Source organism: Clarias gariepinus, chromosome 10 (assembly GCF_024256425.1).
Source record: "Clarias gariepinus isolate MV-2021 ecotype Netherlands chromosome 10, CGAR_prim_01v2, whole genome shotgun sequence".
Taxonomy (NCBI): domain Eukaryota; kingdom Metazoa; phylum Chordata; class Actinopteri; order Siluriformes; family Clariidae; genus Clarias; species Clarias gariepinus.
Window position 1 is genome coordinate 33991329 of NC_071109.1, and position 22842 is coordinate 34014170.

The 22842-nt window shown below is 40.4% G+C and overlaps 1 protein-coding gene across 1 annotated transcript in view; it reads right to left on the minus strand.

The window, feature by feature from the left end:
• Positions 1-22842, minus strand: part of ntrk3a (neurotrophic tyrosine kinase, receptor, type 3a) — a 220897-nt gene that overhangs the window by 158103 nt on the left and 39952 nt on the right. Inside the window, exon 2 of the mRNA XM_053506637.1 lies at positions 1779-1853. Coding sequence (XP_053362612.1) covers positions 1779-1853 — 75 coding nt within the window. The remainder of the gene's footprint in view (positions 1-1778; positions 1854-22842) is intronic.

The following is a 22842-nucleotide window of genomic DNA, read 5'->3' on the forward strand; positions in this document are numbered from 1 at the left end:
TGCTGATTTAAAGTCGCATTTGAGGTAAATCACAGGACTGGGTTGAAGCACACAAGTTGTGAGAGGAGAAGTAAGGTGCTGTTTGGTTGTTTTAACCCGAGCTGACATCGGTGCCATCTAAGATGACAATTATTTAGACGTCTAAAGGAGATGATGATAAAAAAAAGACAAAAACACCATGCATCTTCTCTTCCTCCTGAGGTATCATTACAGCCAGGATGCTCATCGAAAGGCAACATCTCCTCCCTCTCGTCGTTACTCTTGCCGACATCTCAAATCAATTATGTATATTGAATCCGTTTTTATCACCGGCATCTGTGCTATGTTTATTCGCTCTGAGCACTCGCTCCTGTTTTCATTATGGGCATGAGAACGAGTAATCAGATCAACGGATTCTGATTTGGTTCGAGCCCACACAAAGGCAGAGTCGTTGGTGGGTCTGCCGATCGTGATCGGAATCCTGAAAGCCGAAACGCTTTAATAGGGCGTCGAAAATTTCGATCGATGTGAATCACTGCAATACTATGAATATTAAAGAAGGATGGATTGTGGATATTGTGTCCCAGTATCGATTACGCCACTATCACTTAGTTTTAATTATTTAGAACAATATGATACTGGCCACGGCGGCTTAGCAATAAACACTGTTGCCTCGCACCTCCAGGGCTAGGGGCTTGAATCTTGCCTTTGCTCTGTGTGTGTGTGCATGCTTGTTGTTGCTTTTTTTTTGGTAAATTATTTGAATGTGGTGTAGAATAATTGAAAAATAAAACAAATAAACGCTTTTTATGCCTGCAAAATCTGTTTCGCTTTAAAGTAAGCATATCTTTAGGCTTCATTTGTTTGTTTCTCTGCATGAACTCTGGGAGAACCCTAAAAAAGAGTGTTTCCCCAAATCAGCATGACTTGTTTAGGAAGCTGGGAAAACATTAATTATCCAATAAACCTGTAATGCCTCCTGAAGAACCCTGATTTCCAAGGGTCCAGTGGTTAGAGCATTTGAGTTTCTGATTGGAAAATCATGAGATTGAATCCAAGCACCAGCAGAAAATGAAAATTTCTGATTTCCTGAACCAGTGCCAGCTTCATCACCAGCAACTAGCAGCTTCCTAGTCGTGTATTGATTTTTAAACATAATTAAACATAAAATGTAATGTCAGATCAATAGAAATGGGTAAAACAGCAAGAAGCAATGAGATGCTGTGGTTTTCAGCCTGGGTTTTAGGCACTAGTGGGGTATTGACAAACACTAGCCGCTAATGAGAAACATGCTAATCAGTGCTGCAGTAATTGCTTAAAGCTTTGGGAAATTGGCTAGGAGAGAATTGTGCATGTGCTAGCGTGTGGATGCGAGATGGTGTGAGGACGAGCTTCCCGAGAGGCATCTCCAGACAGCTTTTGGAAGAAGAAGGCTGACAGCATCTCTACATCAGGCCAAGTACGGATAGGGAAGAGAGAAGGAAAGGAAGAAGCTCTCGTCCAGACGTGGGGCGATGGGGGACGTAATTAAATTTCCTGGCTGCTTCAGCGCTGTTTATTTGATCAGTGCAAATCAGGCCTTGGGGAGATTCCTTTTGTTTGTGGGCCAACTAAAGAGGAAAATCCACGCTGCTCAAGTCGACCCCTGGGAGATGGGAAGGCCCAGCTCACCGGCTCACGCTAGTCACTAAGTGCTAATCCATAGATCCACCACATCATGTGCTATCTCTATTACTGTGCTTAAAGCCATGCCTGTAGACGTTGGCAATATGCTGCTAAGAAGCGCTTCTTCTACTCACAGTCTCTGGATGCCGGTGTACAGAGCCATGTCAACCTCCTGTACGGTTTGCAGGCCCATCCAGTTCTCGATGTGTCTGTAAAAGAAAAAAGGCTATGGTTAGCAAGATCAGGCTAGCGACCTAGCATGCACAAATTAGCAGACAGAAATACGGGAAAGAAAATAGGAACTTTGAGTGATATTTTGTAGCTTGTGATTGCACTTTTAACATTATTAATCATGTGATACTAGGAAATTGCATGACATTTTTCTTTAAATAGCTAATTTAATGGCAAGAAAGTGACATGGCCTCCTGGCTTAAACAAGGGTCAGCGCTTTAGTTAAAATTGGTCATGTGTTAGCTTCACAAATATTTTAACTTTTTACTGTATATGTTTCTTATCTCTATCTCTTTTATGAAAACACTCTCAAATTAAAGGAATAAAAAGTTAGCATCTTTAATTTCTTAAATGATAAAAAAACTTCCAGACAGAGGAGAGCTGGTTTGCAGGTTCGTAATGATATTATATTTTATTTTTGTCTAGTTAACTTTAAACAGAAACAAACACAGCAATATGCCATAATAATATATAATACCAATAAACGTTGTATATGCAAATTGCTGCTCTTATAAATGAGTACGAGGGAAGCCGGTAGATCTTTATCAACTTTAAACATAATCGCATAATGATATGCAAAGTTATGCAGTTAATGGGCGGGGTAAACGATGCTAGCTTTTAATTCTCACTCACTATGACTTTGTCGAGAGAAACGAGGTCGCTACTGACTTCATCAACCAGACAGCGCTAATCCTCTCACAGAAATCCTCTCCTTCTTCCTGCTTCTGCTTGTCATGTTTAAATGGGACATAAAACCAAAGTGTTGATTAACGCACTCGTCGTCCCTGATAAAAACGAGGCGGGGCATGCTCTTTATGCAAGGCGCGAGCAGCGAAGGCTAATCGTGAATCTCGAGCTCTCGCAGAAGCAGATGTGAGGAGATCCAGCTGCTATCAGCTTTTAAAAAAGTGTGAATTTTTTAACACACACACACACACACTCTGATTAATGACTGTTTTCCTCCTGGAGTGATGACTTTTGAGACGTTGTGAATACTACTGGGGGGGGCGAGCGCTGTGTTTTGCCGATAAAGACGTGGCTCTGGAAGAAAACTACGGCAATCGGCGTGAACGAAAGAAAAGCTCTGTCTCTCACCGCCGTATCACGGCTTTACAGAGGAATTCGAAACGTAGTTTACAATAAATGTGGAAATTTTAATTAAATTCAAAGGAGCTTTTTCCTAATGCATGGGAAATGCTCAAAGTAATAAAATGGCCGATATGTAAATGTTTTACAGAGTTGACTTGTTTTCTGAAGTTACAGTTCAATGCTCATGTGAAGCGTTTTATAGACATTTACATGTTATATTACACATTAGTGCAATTTTAACTGATGTTCTTTTAAAAAATACATTTTAGCAAAGCGACATATTTTAGCAAAGAGTATTTAGCTTATATCTAGAAATTTGACTAAAATTAAGTAAAACTATCCGCCATAGAACAATTACCTTTTGTAAAATTTGCAGGGAAATAAGCTTAATAAACTTTTTTTATCCTACTGTAACAAAATTTAGCGAATGTTTTGCTTTCAGGATTCAAGACATTTTCGCATATTTTATTATCATTAATAATAATAATAATAATAATAATAATAATTTTATTTATTTATTTATATAGCACCTTTCCAGAGCTCAAGGGCACTTTACAATGAATTAAAACAAAAGAAACAATTAAGTCAACAAACAGACAAAAAAAAAAAGGACAGACATGCAGAGGACAGGTGGATTAATTAATAATAATAATGAGGCGGCACGGTGGTGTAGTGGCACGGTGGTGTCGCTGTGCACCTCCAGGGTCCAAGAGACATGTAGGTTAGGTTAATTGATGTTCCCAAATTGCCTACAGTGTATAAATGAGTGTGTGTATGTGTGTGTGCCCTGCGATGGATTGGCACCCTGTCCAGGGTGTACCCCGCCTCCCGCGACTCTGTATACAGGTTGAAGCGGTATAGACGATGAGTAAGTGAGTGAGTGAGATAATAATAATGCATTTTATTTATATAGGCGCCTTTCTGGTCACACAAAGTTGTCTTCCAGATCAAACCAAAGCCAAATTAAACAATAAAACAAGATAAGATTTTTGCAGTGTTCCAGTACGAGAAATGCAAAATGGTGATCATTTTACGTGCATTCTTTTATTTATTTTTTCACCTGATTTAGTCGTAGTCATAGGAACTAATTTAGTTAAATCCCACCCGTCTCTCTGTTACAACGCTCTCCCTTCAAGGTGACCAACCAGGGAGGGTGTAGACTACCACATGCCTCTTCAGTAGGCTTCACTATTTCAGTGGTGGCTCAGTGAGTTAAGGCTTTGGGTCAAGGATCAGACGGTTGGTGATTTGAGCCAGAGCTCCACTAGACTGCCACTGTGGGGCCCTTAAGCACGGCCCTTACCCCTGTCTGCTCCAGGGGGCGCCGTATCACAGCTGATCCTGCACCTTCACCCCGGCTTTCTATGTAGGATACAGTTTGTGGAGAAACAACTCTAAATGTAATGTCATTAACTAGTGTCTCTCATGTGGGAATGCGAGCGTGCAATGCTCTCTATTTTGTAACATGAATTCTGTTTGTTTGTTTGTTTGTTTGTTTGTGTCATCGCAAATTCTGTAATTGTGTATAGCAAAAGAAATACAATCCTCACTCCTGTACATATGTTTTTTTATTATTTTATTACTATGTTTAATAGTTTCTTGCATGTAGTGCTTCTGGAGTTTCTTTTTTTTATTCAGTTTTGAACATTATTGTCCATATGAATGTATTGAAAATGCACCTTTATTTAGTTGGTTTTTTTTTTACACCAAGCAACTTAAATATTCCCCTTCTAACCTTGTGGCGTAATTTGACGCTCGTTTATCATCAATCCTTGCTATTTGTGCACAAAATTATTATCTATCAGTATCACCTCTAACACCGCCGCGTTAGTCCTGATATCCATCTAATCAGGGTTTAAACGCGCACAAATCGTTTATGTGAGTAAAACAAACAGGCTGAGCGTTCACCCAGACGAGCGCATCCAACAAAACCTGAAAGCTCAGAGAATGAAACCCGACACTTCGTGTGAAACGTCAATGTCGTCTCAGAACTATGAAGCAGAACGCTGACTGGCAGGATAATTATATTGGTATTCCAGCAGCATTTATTTATTACAAGTGCTTTCCTTCACCTGGTACACTAAACGTTGTGTCTTGGAGCGAAAAACCCCACAGATCCATTTTTAAACTTTGACTTCAATAATGCACTTTCAGTGCTGCTCATGGAAAGCATGTGAAAAAAAAAAAAAGGCTGAAAAAAAAAGGAAACACTCTAGGTTTTATTTTCAAGCCTTATCAGGATTTGGCAGAAAATGTACAGTACAACTAATAACTAATTATTTGGATAATTTGTTAGCATTAATAACTTATTAAGAGACTTTATTTAATCAAACAAGGTGTTAGTCAGGGCCTCGCTTAATGTTTGCAGACACTTGTGAACCGCGTGTTTACCATGTTTTAGTATCTAGCCCTGCATTTTTTTTGTTTATTAATAAGTCAATAATATTAGCAAGACAGCAGACAACACGCTGCTACATCTGCTATGAAGTTCTTTAAGGATAAATCTGACATCTTAGCAAACCACCGCGCTCCGTACGTTTGACATGATTAACACATTGACATTCCAGCCTCCCGTGTCCTGGATAGCGAACCTAGCATCTGCATCCGCACAAGCTCTGGCAGTAAAAAAATAAAGATTATTATGTTTTATTTTATTTTTTTCATTTTTCTGTGCCGGAGCCAGCTCGGGATGTTCGGCAACATGGGCAGATGGTTCTGTATGAAGTTTTATAATTTGGCCTGGTGGGACCCGAGTCTTCAGCTGCCGTCTAGCTAACGAAAGCTAAGCTCGCTAAGCCTTTTCGCATCAGAGCACTCTCTGGCTGAGTGTGAGTTCAGAGCGCCGTCGGGATGCTAATTCAGATATTCAGACGGCTGAGATCTGAAGACTTTCTGACAGAAATAAAAAGGAGCAGCAGGCTGGCAGACAGCAGGAAACGATATGTGTGTGGTGTGTGTGTGTGTGTGTACGCGTGCATGTTTAAGGTCTGATCTTCCCTGAACTATACAAGCGTCAGAACTCTCTTAATTTAGCAAAGAAATTGAAAATAAGACTTTAATCGACGGTCAAACGAACAGAATCGCTGTTAATTTTTATGTTAAATCCGTTACCCTTTAAAAATATAAATGTATGCAATCCGGTGGGATCTGATTAGAATGATGTCACACACGTCAAGCAGCTAGCTTTCAATCATATTTAGCCATATTAGCTGTTCTGTGTGAGGTACTGATGGAAGCTAGCCTCCTCAAGCACAAGCAATTTGCATTCTGGACATAACCTGAGCCAAGAAAGCGATTAAGTCCAGATTGGCTGCTAGGATGGGAGGTGTCACGTGCCAGCGAGGACAGAAATGAGTTTGGACAGATGAGGGCAAGCAGCGGAGTTTAAAGAGACACGAAACATTGGAGGGAAGACCTGCAAACAGGGGGAACTTTTTTCAGAATCATAACCGATCATCAGCTCAAAAAAGTAAATTCTTAAAAATACAGATTTTATGTATTTATTTATTTATACATTTCAATTTAAAAAAGCCAAATTGAGATTCACAAAATCAGGAAGTTAATAAAATTGACCCTCTATAGTAGTCCCTGTTTGATTAAATCCGCTCACAGATAGTGGTGTCCTTTCGAAGCACCAGGGCTGGAACATTACCTCTGTTCCCTTTAGGCCCAGACGCCAAAGTAGTAGCCTTTTCCCATCCTGTTCTCCCAAGCGCTTCTTCTAGATTTATGACTTACCCAACTACCCACAATGCAATTACAAGCCGGCTAATGAGGGAGCGTGTAATGACGGATCAGGCTGCCGGGGTCCCCGGAGTGCATGTTGGACACTGATGTAAAATCCTGCCCTTGTCGTTTTTGCCGTTGTGCCACACACCCATGACACACATTCTCCTCGTGTCTGCATGCGGTGAGCGTTAGGCAGCAGCTGGAGGAAACGGTCTCGTGAAGCACCGGTCAAAGGGTGGACGTCTTGTCAAGCATTTCTGAGGACGCTGAATCTGTCAGATCATTCCCTGTTTGGTCGTGTCGAGCACTTTACGTCTGACGTTCAGTTGTGATGCTACGGTCTTTGGGTCACTTGTCCTTTTGGGATCTATTCTCTTGTCGCAGCTCAATCACAGTAAATCATAAGGATAGAGTTTCCTGTAGGGACATATTTATTTATTCATTTTAGTTATTTGGAAGGAGTCTCCAGTCCCAACACTTTATAACAGTGAGTTTTTTAATGCCCTGGAGGGAGCTGAATTAACTATTCTGCCTCACTGTGTTTGCTTTGTGTTTCTGTTCTTACTTCCTGCTTTATATTCTGTTTACTCTGTCCATGTGTCTCGTGTTTATTCCTGATTAGTTCAGCATTTACACTCCTTGGTTTAATCTCTTCCCTTGTCTGGTTTTGTTGCCCCTAGTGAGTTGGTGGTACAGCAGTTTGTGCTTAAGAGCCAATTGGGTCTAAGATCTTTTTTGTTTACTAGTCCACTAATTGTCTATACCGCTTTATCCTGAAAAATCCTGTATTCACGGTCGCGGGGGGCCTGGAGCCAATCCCAGGAGACAAGGCGGGGTACACCCTGCACAGGATGCCAAACCATTGCAGGACACACACGTATCATGGCTGACCCTGCACTCTGACCTCAGTTACGCTGGGATATGCGAAGAAAATACTGTGCTGTAATGTGCATGTGACAAATACAGTAAAGGCTTAACTTAGCAGCTGCTGTAATATAATCTAAAACACAAACTAATGAGTTTCATGGACATTAAATATACAGTAACTATACAATTAACATTGAACTGCTTGTGTGTGATTTTGTGTGTGTGTGTGGGGGGGGGGGGTGGATTGAGTGATTGGGGGGGTCAAAATGCTACAGTAATTGAAAACATATGGCTGTGTCAGGGTTAAACATATTAGGCAACAGATTATGTTTTCAAGGGGTCACCAACGGCGCCCCCTGGAGGCAGGAGCACATCCTGCATGGGACACCAGTCCACCAATTCTACGGGTCAAATCTGGAACAAAAATCGGGCCACTACGTCCTGAACCCTGAACCAGCAGCTGTACACAAGCTTCATTAACATCTCAATGTGGAACTGAGAATTACAGAAAGACCTCCATCTGCTGTTGGCTCAGGTTTTGCAAATATTTATCACCGGCTTGAGTCATTTCAACAAGGTCCCTCCCCTGATAACAAACAATGGACACTTAACCAGGAAATAAGTCCAGATTTACTGACAGTGTGAGTTTTAACGAGATGGTGGGATTACACCTTGAGTCAGTAATGCTGCCCTGGGAGAACGTTTCCGCTGCTGAGAACCTGACCTTTTATTTTACATAGAGCACTGAAAGCTTAGTGTTCTTCTTTCGGGCTGATATGAAGAGGAAAGAAAAACACGTCACAACCGCAGCTACAGCGCTGACATTTTACAGTCTCCGGGAATAAAGTGTAACATTGTCTGGCTTTGCATTATTCGCAGATTTTAATAACTTTTTACTACATACTTGTAGAAAAAACAAGTGGTTTGCTCAAGGGTTGTCTGAGTTTAAGCGCTGCAGGGTTCCTCGGTTTTAGGGCTCTCAGAGGAGCTTTTGTAGTTTCTTGGTAAAATGGCAAGCTGAAAGTTTTTTAAGAGTGAGAGGTGAGGAAACGAGCCTTTATATTAAATGTAACTCTAAATGGATTAAAGTATAATGTTATTAAACTGTAATAGCCTGTAAGTTGCTTGACTAACTTACTAACTAAATAAATAAATCGATAAATAGACCATTTTGCACCTGGCGACTTGACATCTGTCCACCATGGTCACGCCCACTTCTGGACAGAGAAATGGACGTTAAATGGGTTGCAGCACCAAACCCACATTCACACCCAGTCACAGAAGCACTTTCAGTAAGAACACACATCTGATAACGTTATGGCGTCTTAAACAACACGCCGTCTCTGCGCCACCAAATCCAGTCAACTTCAGTAAACACATCATAATAACAAATCAAACGTCCGCACATTAATATCCTTATTACCTTCTTCATCTTTTTTCACATGCTTGTTTCTCTTTTGAATAAGTTATAACGTCCACTACAGCACAGCATATGAAAATGATCAGCAGAACAGAAGCTATCAGTCGCTAGGTTACTCGTTTATCTTAAAGCATCAGGTGATCCAGTGGCTCATCAGGTGATCCTTGTGTGATCCTTGTGTGATGTTTTTGACTCAATGTAATTATCAATGAAAGTATTTATTCTTTTAGTTAACTGCACTCCTGCTGTTGCGACTGTCGTCATTTTATTCACGCGTCTGCAAGAGGGTTGAGTTCAGTAAAGTGTTCCTAAAATGTTTATTGGCAAGTAAATAGATTTAATCTTTTTTTCCTTGGAAATTTTCTAAGAAATGCCAATGCAATGTGTTTCCATAAGCACATAATAGCGTTTGCATAATAGCGTTGAGCGCTCTGGCATTTTAATGAGTGTTTATTCCCAGGTGTTAATCTGCATTAATGTTCAAAATACTCAACAGCCACCCACCATCATGTCTGTCTGCAGTATTAACATCTGGCTATCACCTAATCATGCAGCTTGTTCAAATGACAACAGCTCAGTGTTGCTCCCATTGGTGCCAACCGCAAACCTCAAAACATGTTTCAGGTCACACGGGTTTGTGCCAGGACACGTCTGGCATAATTACAGTAACGTCTTGTTTCTCCAACATATCGTTATTACAGTTAATTAAAAATATGCAGGTCGTCAAGGTCCAGCCAGTGGTGTGATAAAGTGGTTAGCATGTTGCCCCACGCTGGTCTCGCGCTTTGGCGCCCTCCCAGCTGTATCCGGTGCTGCAGGATCAATAGCTGGAGCTACTGGAACGGATCAAATCAGACGAGTGAATGATGGACGGGACAGGTTTCAAAGTGCACACTGAGCCTTTTCCCCTAGTGATTAATTGACCAAGGGACTAATTGATGGAGTCATCGATTCGGGAGCGCAGCGGGGTAAATGGCCACTAATGAGTCTGACAGCTTTCAGGAATCAGAGCTCCGGCTCACTGCTGCAAGTCTTTACCGGCCAGATCATATGTAAAGTTACAAAGTAGCACCAATTTTTACATCAACAAACACCCAAATCATCCCCAGTAAAAACACACTTGGAGTGATTGATCCATCCCTGTAGGACCCGAGAACCGTCCCTGTAGGACCAGGATGGATGCCAGGTCCATTGTGGACATGGCTTAAGTCTAGACCACGTCATAGTTTTTTAGCTTGTTCCATAAGGTTCTAGGAAAAAAAAAAAAAAAAAAAAAAAAGCTTTAAAATGTCTGTTAACCCTTTAGGCTCTTGCATAGAAATATTTTCCTTGGGGAAATAATAATCATAATCACAGTTATTACAAATATTAATATATTTACAAATGCAACAAACTAATAAACAAACAAATAAATAAATTTGAAACATAAAATGCTACATTTTTGTGTAGTTGATGCAACGGTATAACTTTACTTTTCATGCTGTACGAAAAAGTAAGTGAAAATAAAATAAAAATTATTTGTTTTGCTGTGATTTAGGGCTCCGGGTTGTTCAGTATAGAGTGACGTATCCTTTTTTCTTTAGCACAACCTAGGCAATAAGATAAACTGAATTTAGTTTCATTTTAACCAAATGTACAAGCATGACTGAGCCAAAAATTTAAAACTATGTCACACGGGCAAAGGAACAGCACTGATACACATTTTTATGGCTGTTTTTGGTTGTTTCTATTTTAAGAGTTCTACATTTTTGTAATGTAATTCCCATTGTCCGTTAGTGGTAAAATTTACCCGTTATAAAAGTGATAACTTTCGTTCTACCTGACATACCCGAAAACACAAAAACAAACTTTGATGTCTAAACTTCCCCATTAACACACCCGGGCAAGGCTTCAATATAAGCTCAGTATTGGCTCACATGACCACACAGATACGCTTCTGGAAGAAAAAATCCCATGAACACACTCCTAAACCTTGTGGAAAGCCTTCCCAAAAGAGTTGAAGCTGTTACAGCTGCAAAGGGGGCGGGGCCAGCATTATATTAACCCCTATGGATTAAGAACTGGATGTTGCTCAAGTTCATATGCACGTGAAGCCAGGCGAGCCAATACTTTGGCAATAGTTTTGGCAATATAGTATTTATATATACAGTATATTGACCTACTGTACGCTGTTCTGCTTGCTTGAGTTTTAAGGATTTTAAAAACGCAGCAATATCTGGTGTTTTTTTCTTCCTTCAGAGCTTACCTCAACCAAGTGGTTCAAATGGCTCAAAGAGACTAAATTGAACCCATTTATCAACATGATCTTAAACCCAAAATGTGCTCTACCGAATGGTTAAGCAGAACATTAAAATGTTAAGGAAAGAACTTTACTCTGAGTCCACTTTCTCAATTCAGTGATGCTTAAAGTTCTCCTGATCTCTGGGAACACAATGGAATGAGATGCCAAGCCAACACTCCCTGACAAGGTCACACCTACTGAGAAATTTGGACTCACTGATCCACCTACTGGAATGCTTTCGGGAGGTTCGAAGGAACAAGTGGACTGGAGGAAACACAAAACTGGGAGGACAAGATAATCTCAGCACTGACAAGGATCAAATAAGGATCCTTAATACACCTGTTCTACTGTTCTAAAGCATAGGATTAGATTTAAATGTCCATTTCAGGGGGAATTTAAATGTAACATTTAATAAATGTAATAGTTTTAATAATGAGATAATAAGTATGCAAATTGACACTAGCCTCAATTAAAGATTTTACTAGGAACTTCTTCTACAGAAAAACTTTTCCACAAAGTTATTGTAGAAATAGAAATCTTGTTATGATGCTTGATAATAAAAATGTAATTTATATAGAATGTTTTACAGTATACATAGAGACGCTGAATTATCTGGAGTGGCATGTAGCTAGCAGGCTACAGTGATGCCGTGGTAGTTAATGTTTAAAAACCCTGCTTCTTTTCTTCAAAATGCGATTTATATTCACCAAAAGTTGGTCTACTTCCACCCTGCCTGGAGCTTTACATCATCAGTCGATGGGGTTCTAACGAGACACACGCGCCAAACTCCATCAGATCCACAGCGATGTTTGGATTCTACTCAGCTTCTGTCTGGAAGCAATCTGACTGAATCAACTTTATTTATCCTCAAGCGGGCAATTCAACCATCGCTGGGGCTTTTCAGGCGTGACTGCCCAAGCAGCAGAAACAACACACAGTGCATCAAATTAATGTCACTTCACCAGCAAGAGTGCAAACAAAGTGCAGGAACAGTGCAGAGAAACCTACGCTATAGCGCAATGCCGACCTTCAATGGGCGTGGTCTTCACCGTTTCAGTGTTGGTGTAAATGAGTTACTTCGGAGCCAGGGGAAGGGATCATATTATGTGAGGTCACATTAGGGGAAAAGTCGTAGTGCCTTGTTTTAGCCCTGACCAATACAAAAAATGCAAAGAGCAGGGAATGTTTTTCTCGCCGTTAGTTTTTTTCCATTCCGGTCTGACTTGAAAGTGAATTCTGCATAATAGGTGTCCTTTAAATAAACCACATCCTCTCACTCCCCGATCCCCTCACCTTCACACACCACAACATTGCTCTTAGTTCAGAAGCAACAGAACAGGGTTAAAAGCATCACAACCTCCCTCATGATCTCACCTTATCTCCATAATGCATTTGTGCTACACAAACATCTTGTGTGTGTGTGTGTTATTGCATCCGAAACACAGATTTTTATTGGAGAGAGAGAGAGAGAGAGAGAGCATCATCTGTCACACGGCCATAACATTAACACGACGAGATCTATGAATATTTCAGCAGCATCGAACGAGGCGCGGCGTAAAATAATCATGAGGATTCGCTCAAAGACCACGGGATAAACCGTCTTCGAAGAGGATAAAGTGGATATTCCACATCTGTTCATCTGGCAGCTGATTTTATTCAAAGCGCCTCGGGTGCAGGAACAGAGCTGAGCAGCTGAGGGCCACGCGTCTTGGTCGGGAGCCCAGTAAGCGCTCCAGAGTGGGTTACCAAATGGCAGGATAACAAATTATTTCACCATTACGTCAGGAAGATACAAGTTTGAGTCCTCATGATGCTGCAGCCATCACAAACTTCTTTGGTCAAAGTTATGAAAAAAGGATGGACTTCCTGTTTCCTGTACACCTGCATACGTTCCCACAAATAATTGGAATGAACACTTGAAGCTGTGACGTTAACATTAATTGCAAAGACCACAAGATAAACAACGCGATTAAAAGCAAACTCTAGCTAAGCTTGGCGTTTTACGATGCTGTGCTCCCATTGGTGCTTAAAGGTGTGGGGCATCCAGGGGCTCACGGCCATGCATATAAACTGCTCAAATTAGACTACTGAATAAATAAATAAATAAATAAATATTGGAACAAACCACAAGCGTGTATCGCTCAGTGAGGCCGTCTTTCCGGCAGTTAAAGCTTGGTCGACACTGGGTGATGAATCAGGACAATGACCTGAAGCACACCAGCAACTCAACATCAGAACATTTGAAAAGTAAAAGAACCAGGGTTTTGGAATGGCCGAGTCAAAGTCCAGACCTCAAACCAGCTGAAACGCTGTGGCAGGACCATAAGAGAGCTGTGCATAAGCAAACGCCCAAGAACTTCAATGTACTGAAGTGATGTAAAGAAGAACAGAGCAAAACCATGTGAGAGACTGATAAAGTCCTACAGAAAACCATTACTGCAAGTTATTTCTGCTAAACGTGGATCTACGAGCTACAGTACTGAGTCAGGGGGTACGCAGGATGGCCTGAATTTAGTATTTTTTTTATTTTGGGATTTATTTTGTTAAATTCATAATGGCACTGTGAAATAATTTAAATTCTGTTGCTTGTCTCAGGTTGTATTTGCTTAATACTGAAACCTGCTATGATAAGATGATTTTTATCGGATCAGATGTTTTGTGCAAAAACACCTAAAATTAAAAGAAGGGGCACTAACTTTTACTTATTATTATTATTATTATTAATAATAAACATAATAGTAGTATTTGTTTTGCAATTTTTTCAATACATCTATTAGAATATAAAATATTTGACAAAACAAAGACTAATTGTGGAATAACTGCATGAAATAAAAATAATAATAATAATACTAACAACATGCTTAAAATATGCAATAATAATATAAAAAAATATTGAGATAAATATATAAACAAACACTCCCTGGCGTTTGTCACCCAGCAGCAGTTTAATTAACTCGGTCTGAGGCGAGAACAATGTACACACCGCCACACACCGTCACACACCGCCACACACCGTCACACACCGCCACGCAGCCAGCGAACACTGGAGTCCAAACCCTACACACCTTCCTCCTCCCGATATCACTCCTCAACACTCGGCCTCCTCTTTATTCTGTTTAGTGAAGATACGGAACACGGGACGCTCAACATCCGTGTACACGGTGGGAAAAAAGCGGGAGCTGTTACATTTTCATTTGCATCGCATTATCGCGACCCACACATCCACATCCGCAGTTTTCATTTTTTTACTTAAGCTGAAATCCGGCTCTACGCTTGTCAAAGTGTAGCGTTCCGTGTTCACGGCTCTCGTGTCATACACACACTCTGCATTACAGATTTTCCTTCACTTGTGTCTGGATTTAAACAGACCAGCGTGTTATTTGCATTCAGGGAAAAGGATTAGCCTTCACGTGAAAAGTAATGTTGTTTATAAAATTGATTGAAATTGATTCTAATAATAAATAAATAAATAAATAAATAAATAAATAAATAAGTAATACTACTACTAATAATAATAGTAATAATAAAAAAATTCTTAGTGTCAGAGATGACACAGGCCAGTGAAACCTTCTAATTAAAACATATTAAAATACATAATAATAACAATAATAATAATAATAATAATAGTTGCTAGCAATAATGAGCGGGCCTAAGCACCCTGCACCATCGCCACCCGGCCGCACAGTGGGCACATGCAGGGGGATACCCCAATATTATCATGATGTAATTTTAGAAAAGGGGAAATTATATGTTTAGATCTCCAAAAAGCCCCTGATGCTGGAAAAAAGCATCACACTATGATGTCACTAAATGTGATGTCACTAAACGTGATGTCACTCAAAAAATTGTGCCGCAATATGATTTCCCTTGGAAAGTTATTAACCACTTATAACCATTATTTATTTAACAGCATTATTTATTGAACAAAAAAATAAAATAAAAAAACACATGTGGGCAATACTAAAGAAAATATTCCCCCCTGACACCTTCAGCAGCAAGTAATGGTTTCCAGTATGACTTTATCAGTCTCTCACAGTTTAAGACTTTGGGTTTTTTGTATTTCTCTGAGCATTACACGCTCTGACCTTGGGGTGAATGTGCTGGGGCGTCCACTCCTGGGAAGACTGGCAGCTGTCTTGAATAATCTTTCTCACTGTATAATGCTGCTAATAAACTCCAAACTGTTTGGAAATGGTTTTATATTTCTTTCCAGATTGATGTGCAGCAACTCTTAAACCATTGCTCATGTCTTTCCCTCTTGGCGGTGTGTTACAGTAACTCACACCTGGATGCTCAGAACCAGAAAACTGCCAAAACTTCTGCTGTTCTAGAGGTCTGCGCACCTGCTGATGAGCAGATCCGATGATTAACAGCTCCTAACTGCAACTTAAATACTGAGAAGGCATTAAGGGTGTACTTAGTTTTGCCCACATGTTTTTTTTTTTCCTTTTTAAATTTTTTATCTTGATCTTATCTTTTATCTTTATCCACATGACTGTATGTCCCTTAAAGCCAGCAAGATTCCATTCCTCAATACTAATTGCTAGGTCAGCTAGCCGCTTAGCTAATTGTGTACGTGTGCTGGTCGACTTAAATTAAACTAGCATTTGTGTCTGAAGTTAGGTTTGGGGTCTGGTTTGGGTTTGTTTTGTGACATTTATCACACAGCAGGCAAATTACCTTGAATAGAGCGACATAAGAAGCGTGCTCGCTAACAGTCTGCTAAGAAAACTAGCTCCCGCGGCTCTGTACTTACCTGTCTGACATTTTTCCAGTAAATCAGCATTAATATTAATCTGAGTTTGCCGCTGATGACAGAATCGCAGGAGCTCCGTGTCGCACGCGGCTCTGTCTGTTACACACGAGCGCTCGCACAAACGTCTCGCTTACGTTAGCTGATCAGAGCGCGGGAGAGTGTGTAGCTAAACCATTTATTTATAAACATTCACATCAGGCGTTTGTGCAGCGTCTCAACAGCAGAAACACAGCTGCTCCATCAATATGCATTAGCTGCAGTGTGTAAGTGTGTGTGTGTGTGTGTGTGTTAGAGTGTAAGAGATTGTGGTGTGTGTGTGTTAATGTACATGATTGTATGGGAGTGTGTTAATAAGTGTGTGTGGTTTGTGTGTTTCAGAGTGTGCATGATTATGTGTGTGTGTATTTATGAGTGTACAGGATTGTGTGTGATTGTATGACAGTGTGTGTGAGTGTATTTGTGAGAGAGAGTCTACTGTACATGATTGTGTGTGACTTTGTGAGAGTGTGTGTAAAGGTCACGTGTGCATGTGTGTTTTAGCTGATTTCTGAATGCCTTTACTCCTGAGTCTTGTTTATTTCTTATTGAAGTTCCGGGTTTTTTTGTACATCTTTGTCTCAGTTATTGTTTTCTAGCGTAGCATTTAATACTTGTTTATAGTCACTAAGCGTTTCCATAGTAACAGATCAGGACCCGTCAGACGTCGCGATGAAAAAAAATTTGGGATTTTTATTTTTCATCATTTGTAGGAAGGAGTCTCCAGTATCAGTACGGTGACATTTTTTTTAGTGCTCAGACAAAAGGCCGGTGAGCGAATGAATGAATGAAAATTGCTGCGGTGTAAGGGGAATAAAACTCTTTGCGCTGTTATGGGAAAACAATCACCTTTAGTGTAGTTACAAACAAGATCAAAAATGAGTATTTCTCTTGTAACACTATTTCTCGGAACGCGTTCTTCCGACCTCTCGTGCTAAAAAAGTTCCCCCCTCTGGATTCTGAATATCAGGCAGGTTTGGAGCGTTAGTGCAGCGCTCTCGTCCCACCCCGAGTTCCTGGAGACGCTGAGGGAATCTGCTGAGTCGGCGAGTGCCTGTATATTACGCAAAACAATCTGAACATCCAGAGGCAGTCATGCGAACGTACATCGCCTTCTCTGTAACGTGCCGCATTTTTCTCACTTTGCAGGAAGAGGAAGTAAATGACATGCCAGCTCTGTTTACCCAATTCATCCGACTGGAACGTAGCCGCTATTGAGCGCCTGTCAGGCCGGGTTTAGCGTCACCGGATAAAATCAAACGTCCTGCTGCAGAGCTTTCCTTTTCTTTCCTTTCTCCATTTCCTTTTTCCCCCCTAACGCTGCTATAGAAAGTTGCATGACTCTCAAAAGTTTTGGTACACTAAAGAACAAACCGCTTTACAAACTGCACTGCAATCAACAACCTCGCGTCCTAAAGAGAGCGCGTGCACACAGGATGCTGTTTTAAACGTCCCCAAACCATTTTAAGACGCGCTTCATTTGTTTACTCCGGGTGTCTATTAATAGTTTAAGTACACAAATAATTCCACTGGAGTATTCCATGATCTTCATCTGTTCTGAAATAAACGCTTTCTTTTTTTTAACTCCATCTGTATTAGTTAGCAAATCTCTGTGCCATTTATTATTATATTATTAATAATTATTATATAAACTGTTTAACTGCAAAATGAGATAACTCCATTTTTTTGGAGTTTTGAGAAAAACATTTTTAATCTTTTTTATATAATATTCAGTGCATGTTTTCTTTTAGTTAGAAGAATGCTGAAAAGCATGGATGCTAAGATATGTGGTCCCTTTTTCAGTTATATCAATGTGAATTTTGTGTCATTTTGCAAAAATCTATAAATCCATCCCTTTTGTGCCAAAGATTAAATTAGCCTGCAGTTGTGTTTGTGTTTATTTAAGTATAAAATATGAATATCAATAATATTTTGGGTTTGGGTTTTAAATTAGTGACTGCAAATTAGATTGAGGATCAAAGTTTTGTTGCACATAAAATCTTTCAGATGATAAGGATTGTTGAAGAAACATTATAAACCAGTTTTACCAGCTTCAGCTTCACTTCAGTCGGTAACGACAGAGCTTTATCATAGGGTACAGGGACGCACCCTATAACACCCATTTGTGACTTGTCCAACGGCCCCTGGACCTATATGGTTACAGTATACAGTACTGTGCCAAGTCTCGACCCCTTCTAATTTCTTTATATTAAATGAAACTAAAAGCTATATTTTAAACAAAAGAAATGGAAACAGTTGTTTTACTCTGACAGGCTTCGACCTGCCTTCAGTATGATGTAAAAATTGCTTGTTTATGTAAAAGCCTCAGCAGCGACCTCATTCCCCCTCTCGTCTGTTCCAACCACCCAGCGTTCGGAATCAGCAGTATAACTAATCACTTCCTGATCACCTGTCATCATCTGCACCTGTTTCACACTGCTGAACTGCTCAAGTACAGGAACTGGACTGAAAATGAAAGACAAAAAAGTCCTTTAGACCTACATAAAAAAAAAAACAGGGAAGTCTGGCTCTTTGGAAGCAAAATATAAAGGAATGAGAGGGTGTCAAGACTTTTAGCTTAATGATTTCTCATGATAAGAGAGCAGGATATACTGTAGTGGACATAACCAGATGTAAGAGTAGTACTTCTCTTTATTGTTGTAGCATTATTTCTGTTTCCTCCTAATTACATCAAAACCAGTGCTAGTGATTGATTAATGTATTAAGAAGAATATATAGTAAGTAAAAAAAGAATAAGTTAAAAGTGGTCTTTATCTCATTTTGCAGTGAAACTGTTGGTCATACAGTACCTGTACCCACATATGAACCATAGAGATAGAGGTGAAGACTCTTCCTTCGTTAGCCCTAACGAGCTGCGATCAGAGACGGTGACGTCTCCAAAAAAGCCGTCTGCCCTCTTCCTCATACATGAGCGCAAGGACTCCAACGATTGGCTAGTGTCACTGTGATTGACACTGAGGAGTGAGCATGCCCCTCCCACCCAAAGACTATACAAACTCTCTCTCTTTCTCTCTGCGTTCTCTATTTCCTGCCATTGCTCTTCTGATCTCGTTTCCTCGTCTACACGTTTGTCTTCTCTTTCCGCCGCGTCCTCGTGTCCCACGTGTCCTCCCGGATCTCAAACTGAAAAATTAAACCGCTGATGTGTCTGTGTCTAAGATGTCTAATGTCCTTTCTGAGTCGTTTCTTATTAAAATACCATCACGCACACACACACACACACACTGACAGCACTGACAAACTGCAGCTCTAACAGCATCATTCAACACCGTGCACAGGAAATAAAAAAACAAACATTTGTGTTTACCATTGAGTGTCGAGGGCACATTGTGTGGTTTAGGTCCCTCAGGATCCAGAGGGAGGGGGGTAGTGGTGGTGGGGGGCTTGTCGCCATGGAAACATGGCTGTTTTGTTTGAATATTAACGTCGCCTAATAGATCTATGCAGGAGCTAGCAAAAGCTTGTGACAGTTATGAAAAGCCTCTTCGAGGACGAAAGCAGCTCGGGCCACAGAAGGGAGGATAAAAGACGTCTTCAGAAGCCGTCGCTCTGTACCGTCCCATTTCTCCTTCTTACACAGAAATCCCTCTTTTCAGTCGCTGTACTAATTAATTCTTATTATTCAGGGTTAACAAACCTCACCATAGGAATGTGATTCACATTTTCATATAAATTCATACACACACACACACACACACACACACACAAATAAAAAAAATAGAAATACTTTGCTGTTTAAGTCGTGTTTAAGGGATTGAGTATCAGAGACTGACTACATTAGGTTTATTATTTACAACATATTCATTTTATCTAGTTGTATTTATGGAAACAAGTCAGTTCTTGTTGTCACGTAGGTTATAGCAGCTATAAACACTCGTTCCCTCTGCAGTCTTTTCTCTCTCTCTCTTTAAAGTTTAAGACATAAAATCTCTACACGTCATGTTACTGAGAAACTACAATGAAGCGTAAAATCCTCTGAAACACACGTCTCCTAATAGAAACGTCACAGCAGTCATGAATGAGCCGTTACTACGGAAACCATAAGATACTAGAATAATGAACTTCCTGGAGTTTTTTGTAAGTTAAGAGTCGGGATCATTTAAAGGTCACAGTCTGAAGGTTATTCATTCTCTCTCTCTACCTTTCATACACACACACACACTCACACACACTCACATAACAAGGTTATGCTGCCGTCATGCTTTTTAACACCAAGCAGCCACCAGCATTCCTACTGAGACCCGAGCTAACAATATGTTCTGATAAAAAAGCAAGAAATTTCAGCATCAAATTGTGCAGCGTCCAAATAACAGCGGCGTCCGAACTGCGAGCTCGTAGCTGGGGCGCGTCTGCTCACACTGATAAACACTCCTGCAGGGAGACATCTGAGGAACGCTCACAGCCTCCTCCTGCTGAGAATTAACCCTGTGGATGGAGTGGGGTTTAACCCTGCTGCTGGGGAGCGCACACACACACACACACACACACATGCATACATGCACACACCCTTTCTGCATCATACTGGATGCCTACACTCAGGAATTAAAACAAACAAGTAAACAAATAATTATTATTACATTTATATGTAGTAATTTATAAGTTGGAAATATGGATAGTACATTACACTCACCTAAAGGATTATTAGGAACACTACACTAATATGGTGTTTGACCCCCTCTCACTGCTTTAATTCTATGTGGCATTGATTCAACAAGGTGCTGAAAGCATTCTTTAGAAATGTTGGCCCATATTGATAGGAGAGCATCTTGCAGTTGATGGAGATTTGTGGGATGCACATCCAGGGCACGAAGCTCCCGTTCCACCACATCCCAAAGATGCTCTATTGGGTTGAGATCTGGTGACTGTGGGGGCCATTTTAGTACAGTGAACTCATTGTCATGTTTAAGAAACCAATTTGAAATGATTCGAGCTTTGTGACATGGTGCATTATCCTGCTGGAAGTAGCCATCAGAGGATGGGTACATGGTGGTCATAAAGGGATGGACATGGTCAGAAACAATGCTCAGGTAGCCCGTGGCATTTAAACGATGCCCAATTGGCACTAAGGGGCCTAAAGTGTGCCAAGAAAACATCCCCCACACCATTACACCACCACCACCAGCCTGCACAGTGGTTACAAGGCATGATGGATCCATGTTCTCATTCTGTTTACGCCAAATTCTGACTCTACTTCAGTCTTCAACTCTCCAATTTTGGTGAGCTCGTGCAAATTGTAGCCTCTTTTTCCTATTTGTAGTGGAGATGAGTGGTTGTACCTTGGTTGTAACGAGTGGTTATTTCAGTTGCTCTTCTATCAGCTTGAACCAGTCGGCCCATTCTCCTCTGACCTCTAAAAAAAGCATACTGGATGTTTTTCCCTTTTCACACCATTCTTTGTAAACCCTAGAAATGGTTGTGCGTGAAAATCCCAGTAACTGAGCAGATTGTGAAATACTCAGACCAGCCCGTCTGGCACCAACAACCATGCCACGCTCAAAATTGCTTAAATCACTAGGTGAGTGTATATTTGTTGTAAATTCATGTTGTCTTATCAAGTCTCGTCTTAGCTAGTCAACTAATTAGGTTTCTTAGTTAGCTAGTTAGTTTTTGTTAAATTATGTTAATTTATGTTGTATGTAGCATCTTGGTCCTGGAGGAACGTTGTTTCTGTGTTCTAACTGTATATGGTTGAAATGACAACTTAAACTCGAACAAGACAAACTGACAGAAACAGATAGATAGATAGATAGATAGATAGTGACAGACAGATTGATAGGCAGACAATTAAACAGATCAATAAATAGACGAACAGCCTAATAAAAAACCAAAAGTGCATTTTAATATTTGTTGGTTCGCCTTTTGCTTTAATTCCAGATGTGGTATTGTTTCAATAAGCTCATGCAATCTCACAGCATTCATTTCCAGTCCAAAGTCGCATTTATTTCCCTTTAAGATCTTGTATTGTTGATAAGAGAGTCCGCCCACTGCGTGAAGACTTCTACAGCACATCCCAACAGTATGATCATAACCCCACCTCCAGAGGCTTGTACAGTGGACACTATGCATGATGGAAGCATCGCTTCATGCGCTTGCCGTCTTACCCTGACACGCCCATCACTCTGGAATAGGGTCAAACTGGACTCATCAGGTCACATGACCTTTTCCCATCGCTCCAAAGTCCAGTCTTTATGCTTTTTAACAAACTGAAGCTCTTTTGTTTAGTTTTTTTGATTAGTCTCACTGATAAGTTGTTTTCCAATCCCTTGAGTTCCCTCCTGATCATGCGTATGGAAATGCTCTTTCTTTCACTATTAAACATAGCCATGACTTCTACTGTTGTTTTGATTTGAAGTGTTTAAGTCGCCTCCCATCACGCTCATTCTGAACATTTTTCCGACCACATTTCTTCCTCGAAGATGATGGTTCAATACCATCCTTCAGATTTTAATAATGCATTTCTGCAAGTTATGCAAGTTCTTAACCTGATATTTTATAGTTTCAGTAATCTCCTTAGCTAATTTTCTTTGCTTGATGCTGGATAATAATTTGACCTTCTGAAACAGAGCAACGTCTTTGCCACGTCCACAGGATGTGTCTTCTGACATGGTTGTGTAGGAAACGAGAAGCTCCTCACTGCATCAGTTAGAGTTAAATAACTTGTTGGAGCTAAACTGTATTAATCACTGCAGTAATTATCCAGTGGACGACTCTTCGCTTATGACCAGGTGGTGACAGACAGATCAATAAATAGAGACATAATAGACAGAC